An 18402-nucleotide genomic window follows, 5' to 3' on the forward strand; every position below is an offset into this window, starting at 1 on the left:
CTCCGAAATATTGTTTGCCATTTTAACAGAAATTCCCTCGAAATGTCTCAATGTTGGTTTATGTCAAACCGGTAAACATTGTATTTGCAAACTTTCGATCATATGTTGATTTTCGTAAGACGTCTGCAGATTGACCCAAAAAGTTCCAAACAATCATGTTCGTACTGAAATGATCATAGTGATAATCTGAATTTTTAATACATTGGGTGTTATCCCTATTGAAAATTGGGATGGCTTGGGCTGATGAAAATGCATATCTTTTTAATCAATTAATTGTTACAAACAGGAAAAGATTTGAAGATAAAAGTCCATTCATCCAAAATGATGCTATTTTGAGGCCACATTATACAAATAAAAACAATTATTTTGATTAATTATAAAAAAGCTTATATATTATGTGCTTACGACTGTCATACAAAAGCCGTTCGTTTTGAGATGTTATATATACGTCAATTTTCATGTGTCAAATATTAAATTATACCTATTGCATCCAAACAAGTCTTATATGAGACCATCTCTTGTGAACTGATAAAAATAAGTATTTTTTCAATTTACAAATTTTGTTTCTATAGAAATTATGAAAACTGTACATTTATTAGAATATCAAAGTTTATGTTTTAAATATTACTATCAATAAAATCCCCTTTGAAAACTTGTTTTGACATGTTTAAAAAAATTATCAATAGTAACAACGTCATATATCCCTTGGAGAGGTAAAAAAATATGGAATCGAATAACTTATTCATATACTGGGTGTTCTATTTAAAAAAATATAACTTTGGTAGGCCAAGCTCAGCTGAATAACCCAGTGAGCGAGAAAATAATTTTAAAAGATAGTATTTATCGATATGACTGTCAAAAAAAATGGGCAGTTCGAAAAATTGTTTCCTCTGACAGCAATGGACCGAGGGAATCTTGTTGACTCACCCTGTATATTTCCAGTATGATTATGTCACTAAGACCTGTTTAAAATATTTTTTCTGTTAACCAGCTTGTTTATGGTAATTACATCTGTTCTGTTCTGTTTTTCCGTTAATCAGCTGTCGCCCCCATACGAACGACAACTCTCAGAAGTTGAGAAACTTGTGCGAGCTAAGGACTAACGAGGTCTTACCTTTTAACGTGTGATTCCTAACACGGTTGCAGAATCATTCCAGCTTCAACCAGATAAATTCTCTCGGGAAAATTATCTGGTCGAGGCGGGATCGAACCCACGGCCTTCCGATCGTGAGTCGGGCGCACTACCACCGCGGCCAATTCCATAACTATTTGTTATGATTAGATTGCCTGACGGGTTATTATTTACCATAGCTATTACCAGCAGAAATGATATGTGAACGTCTCTTACCTTTGAAGCAGCAACTATTTGATTAGCAGTTCGTCTTGACATAAACTCAATACTCTCCATCAGTTCGTTAGCATTGGCTTTTGCAATACTCTGTAAGGTTTTATATCCAGCATTGTACAATTGCTTTGCTCGACTCTGAAAACATTAAAAAATAAATCTTTTTCTAAAAATTTTTTCTTGTGACTGACCTGTTTGACAGCTGGTAATTCCATTAGAGGCAATAACTCTTTAACACAACAATGAGACAATCTTTGACTCATTCCTTTCAATAAATGGGAATATGCCCAGAATTCTTCCAATTGTTCACAAAAATTAACCACATTGGAGGCAAACGTTGCTGATGAAGTCATTAAATTCTGTACAATGCCTCTGTTTATCTGTGGGGATAATGTTAATACAATATATTTTATATTATTAAAATCAAACTTAAGATATTTATTTGAATGATAGGAATCACACATAAAAGGTAGAATAATCAAATTATATATAATTATTCTATAAGATATATTCCAAATTTAACTCCTAAATTACTTAATGTATTTCGTGACATAAAAAGTATTAGAATTTCTACCAAAAATTATAAAACAATTTCATCCCTCTATTTTAAAATCAGAACCCCTCTTAGCAACAAAGAAAAACTTAATATTATATACAGTATTCCATGTTCTTCTTGTAATTCAATTTACATGGTGACACCAGTCGTAATCTATTTGGAAGAATCACCTCACATAAAAGTGACTCAACGAACGTTTCCGTTGGGTATCTGCCACACGTATCTACAAAGACGTAGGTCTGCATGAGAGGAAAGCGGTAACCTTAAGCATGTCATATATATATATACATATACAGTGTCACACATAAAGTCCGCATCAAATGGTATTTTTTCTTCATCTCTTCAAGCAACTTTTGATATCTCCATTAGGTTGTGCTTTAAAAATGATGCCAAATGACATGCATATGACCGATCAAGTGATTTTTTTTCCCTGTCCAATTTGACATTTATTCCAAAAAATGTTCAGAAAAGCAGTTATTGCTCGAAATTTCGAAAATCGGTAAAGAGAAAAGATGATTGTTTTTTCATTTTTTACCCATAAACCAATTTTTAGCTCTCTAGTACAAATTTAGTTTTTTTGCAGTTTTTCGAAAATTTGACATTTGCCGATTTCTCAAATTTAGCCAAACCTCAACAATGTTAGTGCTTTATGCCTAACTTATCTTTCCAACGCATTTTTATTACCAATTGCAATTCTAAATACAACTTATTTCGCAAAAATTTAAAACACCAGAAAAAATTATGCCAAAAATGATGCAAAGTTGATACAGTTTTTAAAAACAGATGAATATTTCACTTTATTTCTACTTTTTGTGAAATAGCTTGATACATAAGCATAATTAAAAAACAATATCAATGAAAAGTCAATAATTTATTCATTACTGCACTTTTCAAACAGTGAAACTTTGATTTACTAATTACGAAAAATTATTTTGCCCCCTAATATGTTTTACTGTAAAAATGGGGTGTTCCATCGCGAGTGGCGGACAGTGTATATCACTTTGGCAAACCCCATTCAGGTGGTAGGTGCATTTTGAGCATTTCCATCAGTCCTGAGAGTTTCATCGTTCTACCTCGAATATTACGGAAGATACGGGGTTCAAGTGACTTTCACTTAGAAACCTGACTTCTACAAACGATACGTCGGCGATTGTAATTAGTGTATCATTATCAACAAATTAAAATTCTCACATCATGCTTTCAACTCCTTCCATGTTCTTTTGCAATAATTTACAATTGAAAAAGAAAGTAACTATAAATTTTCTGAATATTACTTTGAAGTGATCTGAACACAGAGAAATTGAGACTGATTAGATCGGATTTCATAAAAATAAACCAAAAAACCTTCATGTGATCAGAACACTATTAAAGGCAAATAACTTTTCATCACATTTCTATGAAACATTTATAAATAAAACGTTCACACCAACTTTACAACACAAATGATAAAAAAAAAAAAAGGAAAACTTAAACTTTACTATATACCAAACCATATGCTTCAGTTCTCTCAGATAATATTCAGAGAATTTTAGATAAACACAAAATTAAAGTATAATAATAATAATAATCTATATTTTGCTTTTTGACATGATTAAACTGAACTGAAGTAGGAAAAGATATTTCTACATGAGTATGTACAGGTTATCCTAGCAATGAGTCGCAGAATCTTTTTTGTACCGAGAAAACATCTTGTGCTACTGTGGATCCGCCCCAAAAGATGATCCCATATCGTATTCTTGAAGACACATGAGCATGATATATCATGAGTAATTGTTCACATGTACTTCTCTGAGCTGTCGAAACACAAAACAAAGAGAATTCAACTTTCTAATCAGATTATTACAGTGAGATTTCCAGTTTACATAATCATCAATTGTGATGCCTAAAAATGTTGCTTTGTCAGTGCAACTTAATTTTTTATTGCCAACACTAAGTGTTATATTAGAAATATTTTTCTGAACGTGATGATACCTCATAATGTGTGTTTTCTTAGTATTAAAGAAAAGTGAATTTGCGCTACATCATGAAGTTATGGTACTCAATAATCGCTCAAATTCCCCAGCAATAATATCATCTGCTTTAGTCGAGATCAGTATGGATGTATCATCCGCGTAAATAACAAAGTGTGTATCTTTAGCTAAGTGTCAATTTCGTTGATATAAAAAAGGAACAGAATGGGCCCAAGTACTGAGCTTTGGGGAACTCCCATATTTATATCAAGACTGTTTGCTTCAGCCTTTCTAGACTGTTCGTCATTATTCTTAATACTGACGTATTGTTAACGATTACTCACAAAAGACATTATCCAATCAAGAGCAACACCTCGGATGCCATAAGAATATAGTTTAGAAAATAATAATAATGATAATAATTTTATTATTCTCAAGAAACACACAGTTTTTAGAGGATAAGATTCGTCAATATAGTTTCTAAAAAATGCTTATGATAAATTAGAGTTACAAAAAAATACAAGTTAACAAGATAAAATTCCAATCATATAAAAATTGACTAAAATGTAAAGCCATGAGCTTTACAATTTATAAATCACATATCTAACATATTACATATATTCAAAGTTGAGTAACCACTCAAGGGAGGTGACCACAAAAGTGTCTCTTTCTTCTTGAATAACTTCGAAAAATTGATCAATTTCATATAAAGGATGTTTGGTTAATATTTTATTCAATAAGTTTTTGAATCTTCTGAATGGCAAGTTACGAAATTAGACAGATATTTCTTGTATCATGTTGGTGTATATCCTTGTGAGCAACTTTATTCATCAAGTTTTGTTGAACAAGAAGCAGATTTTCATAGACAATAACTGAGTATAGGGTCATTATTTTAAATTTTGCAAATATTGGTCGACACTTTTATCATAATTGGCAGAGATTATGCTTCTTACTGCAGATTTTTCATGACAAATATTCTATTAAGATGTACCTTTGATGCATTATTCCAATTGATTATGCCATACCTAAGGACTGAATGAAAAAGTGAATGATATGTTGGAAGTGCCGCATTTTGATATACTATTTTTTTAATTCTTCTGATAGCAAAAACTGTCTTGCAAAGTTTGCTACACATGCTATTTATATAGTCTATCCATTTCAGGTTGGAATATATTTGTAGTCCCAAAAATTTGGTAGAATTTTTGTTATCTCGATTTAAGCAAATTGTTTCAAAAGTTAGAGTTTCTGTTTTTTGTTCATTGAGAATCAAGTCATTTGGTGTGAACCATGATTGAGCTTTCTCTAATATGTCAGTATGGATCATATGAGGATCATCTATCTTACCTATTTTTTTGCTCAAGGTTGCATCATCTGCATACAATATAGTTTCTATGTCTGACAAGTTCATCACGTGAGGCAGGTCATTGATATAGACTAGAAACAGAAGTGGCCCCAGTATTGGCCCTCGTGGCACTCCTCTTAATAAAATATCATGCTGAACGCAGTCAAACGCCCTGTTGAAATCACAAAAGATTCCAACAGGGCATTCCCCGGCCTCCAAAAAATGAATAACCTTTTTTTAAATTGCTAAGGTGGCACTGTTAGTCGACTTCATTTGGCAAAATCCATGTTGATTTACAGAGATCAGAGCATTACTCTCAGTAAATTCCATCAATCGTTCCATAAAAGCATACTCAAACATTTTTGAAAAGCTAGAAGGTACGGTAACGGGTCTGTAATTTTCCATTAATAGTTTATTTGATTTTTTATGGATTGGTACGACTTTGCCAAGTTTCAGATTGCTTGGAAAACACCCTGTCAGTAGGGTATAAATCAAATATGAACAAACACCAGGTTATGAACAATGAACAGCATAATGGACCAAGCTGCTTTATTTTCTATTTCCAAATATTTTTTAGAAAATGCCCATCACTTTGATTTACAAAATATTGAAGCTTCTTCATCTGATTATCAGCAAAGAATAACAAATAGCTCTTAATCAATGTGACATTTTGATTTACAAAATAATGAAGCTTCTTCATCTGATTATCAGCAAAGAATAACAGAAGGCTCTTAATCAATGTGACATTTTGTTCATTTTGAATTTGCAAATTGACGTAGTCTAACCACTCTCATTCAACCTTGATAAAAAGATTTACATCTTAGTTTTTGAAACTCTATTATTTTATAGTTTTTCATTTTATTTTTATCTCACTGTACGATAACGTGATTTTAAGAATGTGTTGTGTATTACATATATATTTATATATTTGGGACACCCGTGATATCATTAGTGTAAATTATTATCCAGTTGTCAAATAGATGTCAATTAAAAAGATCACAAAGAGAAGTCACATATTCATTATAAAGTGTTATTAATACATACATCAAATCAAATACTACTCATTCACAACAGTTTTGGCGACGAGGTGAATTAGAAAGATTATAAAAATCAAAAATAATCGAAAATAAAAACATTCAAAATGGACGGCCAACAGTTCAAAGAATTTATGGAATTTCAAACTGCAATGATATCTACTCTCTTTTCTCAATTACAAAGTTCACAGAGTCAGACAAACCGTGAATCATCAAGCAAGGGAGAAATTGTGATGAATACAGCACTTTTAGCTAACTTCGAAAATTTTGACAGCAAGAAAGAATCGTTTTCAAATTACAAAAGCAGGTTCCAGAATTACCTTCAAATGAAGCAGATCAATACAAATAAGCCTTATTGTGCTCAATTACTACTAAATTCTATTGGAGCTCAAAATTTCAACATGATCACAGCTTTGGCTGCTCCTAAAACTCCTGATCAGTTGACATATGATGAATTGATAAAGTTATTGGAAGAACATCTTGCACCAAAGAAGAACGTTTTAGTTGCTCAACATCACTTTTTGTCAATCTATCAAAATGAACAACAATCAATTCCAGAATTTGTAAGTACACTTAAGAGTAATATAAGTGACTGTGAATTCACATGCGAGTGCAAGAAATCAGTTGCAGAAATCTTCCTGACAGCTCAATTCATTCGTGGCTTATACGATAATAGCATTCGTGAACAATTACTTCAGTCTGATAGTAAAACTTTCAAAAACATTTTTACGAGAGCAATTGCGCTCGAATCTTCGAAAATTGATGCTCGCAAAATTGCCCAGAAAACAATTTCAACGTCATCTTCAACAGTTGATATCAATAAAGTCAACTGTTCACACCAACATGTTCATAAAATGCACAGAAATCATTCACGTTCATATATCCCTTCAAGAAATAGAAAATCGAGGTACAATAGGCCACTCAGTCGCAAATATAACCTTGAATCACTAGGACTGCAGAATGTTTGTCTTAGGTGTGGGAAATCCAATCATATCACAAAAGATTGTCACACTGAACAAACCTCGCTTAAATGTACCTTATGCAACAGGACTGGTCACGTTTCTAAGGTCTGCATTACTTCATTAGTTGCAAATAAGACAAAATCTGAATCGGCTAATCAAATTCAAAACGACGATTTATATGAAATCGCACGACAATATGGTGTACAACATATTGTTGATATTCATCAAAATCATAATAGTTCTGACACTGATATGAATCGTTATCACGCCCACGTCAAAATAGAAGGAAAACCAATCAAATTCGAAGTAGATTCGGGATCAGCTTATACGTTTCTTCAACGTCAACAATTACAAGATTTGAATCTGAATATTCCCCTTGAACCAGCAACCATCGGATTCCGCTCATATACTCAAGATGTTTTCATACCCGATGGGAAGATTGTAGTTAACGTTTCTTATGGTAACATCAAAATAAAAGAAGATGTTTATATTGTGCCAGATAATTACGCTGCTATTCTTGGTAGAGTTTGGATCCGACGCCTCAAGATAGATTTGAATCAACTAAGTCAACAAAACACTTCAGTACCCTTTGAAAGATTCAACCTGTGGAGTGTAGAAGAACTAAGCGCCAAATATCCAAATGTTTTCGAAGAGAAAATTGGATGTGTTCCAGGTTTCAATGTTGTTCTCAAGTTACGTGAAGGGGTACAGCCATGTTTTCATCGTGAACGTGAAATTCCCTACGCACTCAGCACATTGGTTGAAAAAGAGTTGGATGCACTTGAAAATGCAGGAATCATAACGAAAATATCGATATCTGACTGGGGATCACCATTAGTCGTAATACCAAAGGCAGATGGAGGCGTACGTTTGGCTGTCGATTACAAAGTCGGAGTCAATGAGCGACTTATGAATTCACATTATCCAATTCGGAAAATCGAAGACATTTTGAATAGTCTACGTAATTCTCGATTCTTCTGTAGGCTCGATTTATACAAAGCCTATCTTCATATCAAGGTTGATGAAAAATCGAGTGAAATTCAAACAATTTCTACGCACAGAGGTACATACAGGATGAATCGATTATCTTTTGGAATAAAAACAGCCCCATCAGAATTCAACCGTATCATGGATCAGATTTTACGAGAAGTACCTAAGACCGAATTTTATTTTGATGACATAGAGGTTCATGGAAATAGTAGAGAAGAATGTGCAACAAATCTCAATGCATGTTTTGATCAATTACAGAAATATGACTTGCATCTCAATATACGCAAATGCAAATTTTTCGAAGATCAAATTGAGTTTTTGGGACATGTTATTAAATTCAATTCAATATCAAAATCACCCGAAAAAGTTGCTGCAATCATAAATATGGCGAAGCCGACGTCAGTGGAAGAACTCGGAAGATTCTTAGGTATGGTTACATATCATGCAAGATTCATTCCTAACAATTCAAGTAAAACTGCTCCTCTTCGTCATCTGCTGAAAAACAATGTCAGATTCAGGTGGACAGAAGAATGTGAAGCAGCTTTCATCAAACTCAAACAAGAAATTGCCAGTGACCAAGTTCTTATGCCTTTCAATCCATCGTTACCAGTGCAACTTGCATGCGACGCAAGTCCTAATGGTGTTGCTGGAATATTGTCACACGTTGTGGATGGTAATGAACGGCCTATCGCATTTGCTTCAAGGTCTTTGACTTCTGCAGAACAAGGTTACTCTCAACTCGATAGAGAAGCCTTGGCCATCATTTTTTCTGTGGATCGATTTTACCAATATTTGTTTGCACGCCCATTCACACTCATTACGGATAATCAACCGCTTGTAAGAATTTTTCATCAGAACGCAAAGATTCCCAAGATGACTTCAGCTCGACTTCAAAGATACGCTACATTTTTGTCTGGATTCAACTACACATTATCCTTCAGGAAAGGAAAAGATAATTCAAATGTAGATTGCCTTTCAAGGGCGCCAATTTCAGCAAAACTTCAAATGGATTCAGTAATCAATAACGAAGTTCATCATTTATGTAATTCTAACATTTCACAAATAACTACATCAGAACTGTCTTATGAAACACTGAAAAAGGAAACACTTAAGGACGAAACACTGTCAGCACTTTTGAAAGATCTAAAACAGGATTCAAATTGCAGAGCAGAATTCACTGTAGACTGTGATGTGTTATTCAAAGGCCAGCGTGTTGTTATACCTACATCTTTACAAGCAGCAGTTTTGAAAGAGCTTCATCATACTCACATTGGAATGACTAAAATGAAACAATTAGCCAGACGTTACGTTTACTGGAAATCTATTGATAAAGACATTGATCGCATGGTAAGAAGTTGCCCATCCTGTGTATCTGTTCAGCCAAACCCTTCAAGAGCACCATTGCACCCTTGGATGGAACTAGAAAATAATTGGCAGCGAATACATATCGACTATGCAGGACCGTTTCAGAATCATCATTTTCTTGTTGTTATCGACGCAAAATCCAAATGGGCTGAGGTTGTTCCGTGTACATCAGCTCCAACTTCTTCATCTTCAATAGAGATACTCCAAGATATATTTGCTCGTAATGGATTTCCCGATGTTATGGTTTCCGATAATGCAACTATATTCACAAGTGAAAATTTTAAAAAGTTTTGCCAATCAGCAGGTATTTTTCAAAAATTCATCGCACCAGGACACCCAGCTACAAATGGATTAGCGGAACGTAACGTTCAAACTCTTAAACACAGACTTGCTGCTATGGCTAACGAACCTTTTTCTATGCGACAGAAAGTTCGTGAGATACTTTTTCGTTATCGAGCAACACCATTGTCTAATGGGAAGACACCATCAGAGCTTTTTCTTAATCGACAGATTCGTATCACGCTGGATGCTTTGAAACCCGTTCATCATGAAAAATCAGCACCATCAAATAAAAAGGCACGACAATTCAGCGTGGGAGAGAGAGTTCAAACAAGGTATTACACAAATAATAAACAGTTATGGAAGACAGGAGAAATTATCAAGAAATTTGGGCTTCTTCACTATCAAGTGAAACTCGATGATGGAAATATTTTGAAGAGACATATTGATCAGATAAGATCGACCAACTTGTCCAAAAGTAAATCCGTCTTTTCCGCACCTGAAGTAGAAGTTACTTATGAAGATCAATCAAAACAGCCTAATATAACTGATTTGGTGACGATTCCAGTGCGAGAGGAACAAGCCAATCAACCGGATAATATTCAAAATGAGGTGTTTGAACCAGATCAAATTGAAGTACCTGATGATCAAATACCTCATCCACCAACCAACATAACAGAGTTGAGAAGATCAGGCCGCCCTGTTAAACTTCCATCGCGCTTCAACGATTACATAGTTGAAAAAAAATAATTCAATAAGCGTGGGAGATTGTTGTGTATTACATATATTTATATATTTGGGACACCCGTGATATCATTAGTGTAAATTATTATCCAGTTGTCAAATAGATGTCAATTAAAAAGATCACAAAGAGAAGTCACATATTCATTATAAAGTGTTATTAGTACATACATCAAATCAAATACTACTCATTCACAACAGAATGTTATTCCTACTGATTGACTGACTGTGATAGCATATTATCACTGAAAATGTTAAATATAATTTATTGTCAGTGAAGTTACTGTTTAAAAATGTGTTTTTCAGAAAAGACGAAACGTTCGGCGTTATTATATGACTAAAAATGAATATACATATATCATATCTAATTTTATTTCGATATAGACCTAATCTGCGGAGAACAACTACCAATTAAATAGAAGATCAGAAAAACATGGTTAAGTGACCGGCTCCCGAGTTCGGATTCCCTTTCAACCAAATATTTTCATGCGAGAATTTATCTAGTTGAACGTGGAATTAATTCAGCTATGTTACATGGTTAACAGGACTGCACTTCGACGAAAAAGTTAAAACTAACCTGATATTTTTCAGAAACTTTGAACACAGGCATTTCGTTCCACAAATCATAGATCATTAAGGTAACATAAAATCTGTTAATAACCCTTTCCGGTACATTCTGAAAAAAGCAACATCACTCATTTGAAATTTTCTTTTACTTTTATTTTACCTTTATTGGATTGTTTGATAACATTTTGACAGCCACTGATTCGGTTAGTCCAAGAGTTTTAGCTACTTTCAATTCATTGGGTTTCAGATGTGTGAACTAAAATGCATTTATAAGAACATAAATAAAATAGCGTGAACTTTTAGGTAAATCGGTTTCATCATACCATTTCATAATATACTTGCATATTGGGTCTGATCTGTTCTGCAGTTTCATAGGGAGTAACCAAATAAAGTAAATGCAAATGACCTTGTAAAACTAGACAAGACTGAGCTTGATGGAGATCTTCATAAAGTAGATGAGCCCTGGAAAGTTCTAAACCACCTAAAAATATAGGAATTGATCATTACTTTTTTTGTTAGTGTGATGGTACCTTTAATTGCTGCACAACCCAACTCACTAACAATTAGTTTGGTATCATTTGTGAGTACTACAGTTTTTTTTTGTTTTGTAGGAGTTCTTGTGACAACTTCCCCAACAGTCGTGTCCACAACGGAAGTCTGAAACAATTCCAATTGGTATTTTTCAGTACTTTATAAAAATAAACTCACATCCATTTTTACAGATATATCACAAATGGTGTTAGAAGACTCTGTTTTTTGAATTCCACATGATTCCTTTAAAGCACCCAGCTTAAATAAATTTTTAATGACTTTATCAGTCAATATTTTAATGTTCACTTCTAACTTGTTTGACTGAACAGCTAATAATGTGTGTTGTGTCACTTTTTGTAACTGTATTCTTGTATTTGCAATACCCAAACTTATACAACTCAATAATAAATGCCTGAAATTTTCAATTAAACCAATATTAGAAAACCAAAGATGGTTAATTAGGTATGGTGTAACAGAATTCTTGAAAGTTACCTCAATCCTTTGCCATCGAAAAGATGCATGTTTGAATGGGCTCTATTCATAGGTGACATTAGAAACTCCTTTACTTTTGGTAAATCTTGAGGTTGGACGATAAGTATGCTATCCCCTGCTTCATCTATAATAAAACATGTTGATCAATTTGGCTGACACACTACTTTACATTTACTAATGAGGGAACATAAATTTTATTTAAAAATTGAAAGGAACTAGCCAATACTTGAGGAAAATCCACATCAAAACTAACTGATAAGGTTCATTTTCACTATTTATAATAAATCCACTATTCCAATTTCCTGTACATTTATCCAATCGCTAAGATAATCTAACAGCAGAGGCCGAAGAACTAGAATTCTAACTGGAACCACAAATGTGCGGTTGGCTTCTGCTGTTGACTCCGTGCGTATGTTTTGTTTCCTGCTTTTGGCAAACAAGTGTTGCCCATCTTCACAATTGGCTGCACCGCACTAATGAGGCCAATAGCCAGAAACACGTGTCCGCGCCCCCCTTTTTAGAGTGTTGTGTTCACGAATTGTTTCATTCTTAATTTATATATATATATATATATATATATATATATATATATATATATATATATATATATATATATATATATCTTGTTTGATCAAACAAAAAATACAGAACAAGGATCAAGCTACCCCAACAGACAAAACAACACAACGATAGACAGCATTTACGTACATAGGACACCAAACCAAAAAACTAACAAACATCTTCAAACCACTGAACATCAACATCACATACAAGCCGAACACGAAGATAACACAAAAAATAAACAAGTATGAAAAAGAAGAAGACAAAAACCAAAACGGGATATACAGTATACAATGCTCGGACTGCAACAAATTCTATATTGGCGAAACCAAGAAAAAACTGATCCAAAGGTACAATGAGCACAAAAAGGCATACATAAATCCAACAGTATATAAATCAAACCTTGCAACACACGCCATACAAAACAAACATAATTTCCCCCCACCAGAGAACATAAAACTAATAAAACAAATCAACAAGGGAAACCGCATGGACATTTGGGAAAACATGAACATCCATAAATTCAACAGTCATAAATCACTTATCAAGGAACAAGTACAAATCAAAACACAACAAGATCTCACATTCAATATATTAAACAAAACCATACACATTCCTAGAGAAGATCTAACACGAAGAAGAGTACCTGTTGCTGAACAAATACAGGCAAATTTACCTAATGTACCTGAAATACCTGAGTTAAGACGCTCTGATCGTATAAAGAGACAGACAACAGGATGACCAGTTCAGTTTGAGGAGTGCCAGATGATGACAGTACTACCAACTGTCGAAAGCGCTCGCAGATAATTAACAGAAGATATAAAGCTTCAAATCCTTTTTGTAGAATTTAATATTGTTAATATTGAAATACTCAAAATAAAGAAAAATTAGTTGCATCAATCAATTTATATATATATATATATATATATATATATATATATATATATATATATATATATATATATATATATATATATATATATATATATATATATGTATGTATGTATGTATATATGACATACAGTAGAATGGAATAACGGGGTCTCTCAGTCAAAAAATCAAAAATCAAAAACTCTGCTTTACTTTGCCAAGCTTTCGCTTCTAGTGGGAAGCTTCTTCAGGGCCTATAATTTATTGAGTTGTGGGTTTTTTTGCCAATAAATAAAATTACAAATCATACTTACAGTATTGAACATATAAATTAATTGAACATATAAATCGACGAAAAAAGTTAAACAAAAAAAAACTCCATTAATGTTTAATTTTTTTCGTCAATTTATATGTTCAATTAATTGTTTTTTACTCATTTTTACTGTAAGTTTTTGATTTTTTGACTGAGAGACCCCGTTATTCCATTCTACTGTACATTTCTCCAGTCGCTAAGATTCTCAACTATATATACACATACATATATATATATATATATATATATATATATATATATATATATATATATATATATATATATATATATATATATATATATATATATATATGTATATATATACGAATATGAAAGTTATTGAGTGTCTTGATATAGAAACAGAAGTTAATATCGGACATAGCCAAAAGCCCAAAACACGTGTCTATGGTTTGCCACTTTCTTGAGTGCTATGTCCGATATATGTGCTATATATATATATATATATATATATATATAGCACATATATATATATATATATATATATATATATATATATATATATATATATATATATATGATGACACATTAAACTCATTAGACATTTCTGGTGAACCAGACCGGATCACTTTGAAAATTCAATGGAGAGCATATTCAGATATTCTATACCCAACTAAAACATTTTCGACATTGCGGAGTTGCCACTTCCATCAGACAGTATAGCAACTTTTATTTTTCAAATGGAACACCCTGTATATAATATAATTTTTCGAATCTACAATTACCCGACAACTTTTCTTGATATTGCCTATTCCTATCTGTTACCGTTTTCAGAATATGAATTAATTTCAATTTTTTTCTTCGAAAATCATGACCTTCAAAAATGCTGATACCTTTGAGTTAAGGAATATTATGGTACCGAAATTTGATTTGGAGTTAGGTGATACTTGGGACTTCTCACACTTCAGCATAATCTCTGTTACATTAATACAGTTTTTTAGTTTGCTTGAAAAAAAGACTGAAAGTTGATTATTTCAAACTGAACACCCTGTGTATTATTACAAATTCAGGAAGTTGTTCAAATTTGCTTTCTTTCTATGTATATTATGCGTATACTAGTTAAGTTTCAGACTTATGAGCATTTATTCGTGAAATAGCCCATTCAGAATGGTATTCCCATTCGGTATTTTGTAAGCAGGCCATGTTTACTATTTGACAGAAACGTTGTGACATTCTCCTAATGATATTGACATTTTCGTCACCTCAGAAGTTTCAAATGCCTTCAAAACGATGAAACAAAACCATTCAAACGGAATTCTTATGAAATTGTTTATTATTTTTGGACAGTGTGATAAAATTATCGGCAAGACGTATAGAGAATTCAACGAAAGGTATCCGAATCTACCGAAAATGAACCTCAAGAAATTTATACGAATTCAGAACAATTTCAATGCATTCGGATCAACTTTAAAACGATCAAGAAACTTGCCTTGACCTGTAACTTCTGAAGACAAACAGATTTAATGTCTTAGCATATTTTCATGCATTTCTTGAGTCATCGATAAGAAGTGATGAAGAAGATTTGGGTATAAAATATTCATCGGTTCAGAGATTCTTGCGAAGACATAAAATGTATGATTATGAATTCACCAAAATTCAAGTAATTGAGCCTCAACAGAGAGCTGAATTTTGTGAAATGTTGACACGCATTCAAGAAGATCCATTTTTTTTAAATAAAATTATTTGTACTAATGTATGGTACATCAAATTAAAATTTTATATAACAATTACCTGACTCACATTTGGGGACTACTGGCATTATTGTTAAACCCATGAAGACATTAACCATTATATTACATTATATAGAATCTTCATCAACAAATAAACGTCAATTAAACGTTTTTTCACATACTATTTGAATTCTCTCAATATTTCTCTAACATGAATTGACAATTTATTAAATAATTTGATACCCACATAAAAGGGATTTGATTCGGATCAGTCTGTGAATTGGTATTTTCAGTGAAGTTGAATTTCTTGTATTACCTATACTTGTTTTTGTTCAATGGAGCAAATAATTGTTTATCTGATTTTACAAAGATCAACCGCTGGTAGATATAAATACAAGGCAAAGTAAAATTTTTCAGATTTCAAATAGTTATTTACAGCTTGTGCATCTACTTACTCTCTGAATATTTTTGACAGTTCTCTTTTGTACAATAAACACCCTTTGCGCTTCACTACATATAAATACAGTTTCTTCCATCATGTGGTAACATTGCTATATTTTAAACCTAACAGATATGGGAACGATTAAATGTGGAAAAAAGTTAACTATCATGGGTAACAGTACAATGACCAGAAAAAATTCATAGACTTTCTCCCTTCTCGAGTTATACAGGGAAAACTAAAAATACTGTTTTTTTACAAACAGAATTTCAGAAAAAATGAAAAGTTTTGTTGTACTTGAAATGTACTTAAAAAAAATCTGTTTAAAATCTGTTTTTCCGTTAACCAGCTGTCGCACCCCTACGAACGACAACCATCAGAAGTCGAAACTTGTGCGAGCTAAGGATTAACGAAGTCTTACCTTTTAACGTGTGACTCCTAACACGGGTTGAACGATAGCAAGTGAAAATCGATCGTTCAGACTGGGGCTTGAACCACCGACCAACACGGCAGTCAATTCGAGTGAGGGAACAAAACACCTACGTCAAACCGCCTGGCTACTATAACGATGTAACCATAAATCTTTGATCAAACGTTTCATATCAACACGACCACCATCAACTTAAATTCCCAAATACGGACATGTCACTTTTATTACAAATATTGATGGATGAAGCTATAAAATCACAATTCAGTGGTATATTTCACTTGATATTTTTATAATATTTCATTTAATATAATTAGCATCATCAGTGACAACAATTTTTAATCACGGTCCTGTCTTCATTTCATTTGTGAATTGTATTTATTTATTCTAAACGTATTAAACTATAGGCATACCTCAGAGAATACCCAAAAATATTGATAACAGGATACCCCAACACAACGAACATTCATATTTTTCCTTTTTGGAAATGTATGTATTACAGAAATATTTGTTTCAAGGTTGACTTCTCCTGAATCAATTTTTATACGGATTATTTTTATAATTTTCAATCTTGGAAGTAACAAACATATCAGTTTTTGATCAAAATATTATCGATGTGTAATTTGGTACAATTAAATAGCTTCCGTCTTCATTTACCATTTTTCAACAGACTTTGCAGACTTTGCTTGGTTTATATGACAGAAAAAATAAATGAGCTGTCAGTATCTGTAAAGAACTGTTAGATGTAAAAAAAAAATTCTAATCGACATTGTTTTTCAAGAAAAACTGCTTACGAACTAGGGATTTCTGTAAAATTTTACAGAAATATTTAAAGAAAGAACAAATACAAATGCTACAGGATATGGACGTTTCATTACCTTATTGAAAGGGATTAGGGAAGGAAAGTACAATTCTTGAAGTGGTTAAGACGTAGAAATTGGGAAGTTGGAAATATTTGAAGGAGAATAATATGGATGGACGAATCAAAATTCACCAACAGAAACATCCACTATAGGTGAAATATAGGTGAACATTTATATAGAGAAACTAATTTCCAGGAAAGGTTCGGAATGAATTTTTGGTTGGGAATTTTGGGAACAAACATACTAAGTCCTTCCAGTCACAATGAGCATTTCAATGGTGAAATGTATCTACATTTTTTATCCGATGAGTTTGATGGATACTTAGATGAATTACCACTGAACATCACAATTACCGTGAAATACAATATTTTCAACAAGACGGTGCCCCTCCCCATAATACAGCAATAGTAAAGGAACATTAAGATGCAATATTCCCAACAAAATGGATTGGAAACAATGGACCAATCGTAAATCTATCAGATTAGCATTGGTTGAAAACAGCATAGAATCTACAACTGGCTGGATCTATGTCATGCTTGTAAACAATAGGAAATATTTTCAAAGTGAAGCCATTAGATTGAGGGTCACCAGGGGCCGCCCTTAGGGCGGGGTACTATCCGCTTTCTTTGTTCGATCATTCCTGATAGATAGTCTGCTAGATATGTCCTCGACAGAAGAGATCAGAAAACTTATGCAGATGTCTGTAACTGTGATAGTTTCCTTCACCAAGAAGAGGAATCTGAATAATTTTACTCCACTTTCCTTCAATGATGATGGTAGTCTATTTTCAGCGGTGAAATATCTAGGTATTATTGATAAAAAAACTTACCTAGAATGCACACTTGGAGATTTTACACAAAGTATTTGTGGAAAATTTTGGGGCTAGAGGCCCAAACAAAACCTTTGAATATGTGTGATGATTGTTGGAACAATACTTGCTCATGAAGTCATTGCCTGGTGGTCGAAAGCAAATGGCTCAGTAGATCAAACTGGAAGAATATTTGAAGCACACATAAGAAAACAGAAACAGTTTCCAAAACACTCACTCTTACAATTCTCACAGAGAGATATGATTTCAACCCCTTCAT

General features: G+C 32.9%; 1 protein-coding gene across 2 annotated transcripts in view; it reads right to left on the reverse strand.

The window, feature by feature from the left end:
• Positions 1-18402, reverse strand: part of mus301 (mutagen-sensitive 301) — a 49731-nt gene that overhangs the window by 341 nt on the left and 30988 nt on the right. For both annotated transcript variants that reach the window (XM_074174617.1, XM_074174618.1), the window contains exons 9-16: positions 12154-12277; positions 11839-12073; positions 11661-11787; positions 11454-11611; positions 11291-11386; positions 11141-11239; positions 1537-1725; positions 1349-1483 (exon numbers count right to left, since the gene is read on the reverse strand). In XM_074174617.1, coding sequence (XP_074030718.1) covers positions 1349-1483; positions 1537-1725; positions 11141-11239; positions 11291-11386; positions 11454-11611; positions 11661-11787; positions 11839-12073; positions 12154-12277 — 1163 coding nt within the window. The remainder of the gene's footprint in view (positions 1-1348; positions 1484-1536; positions 1726-11140; positions 11240-11290; positions 11387-11453; positions 11612-11660; positions 11788-11838; positions 12074-12153; positions 12278-18402) is intronic.

Source organism: Leptinotarsa decemlineata, unplaced genomic scaffold, assembly GCF_025532065.1.
Source record: "Leptinotarsa decemlineata unplaced genomic scaffold, Ldec_3_MD MMD2_tig00000690_RagTag_RagTag, whole genome shotgun sequence".
Classification (NCBI taxonomy): Eukaryota; Metazoa; Arthropoda; class Insecta; order Coleoptera; family Chrysomelidae; genus Leptinotarsa; species Leptinotarsa decemlineata.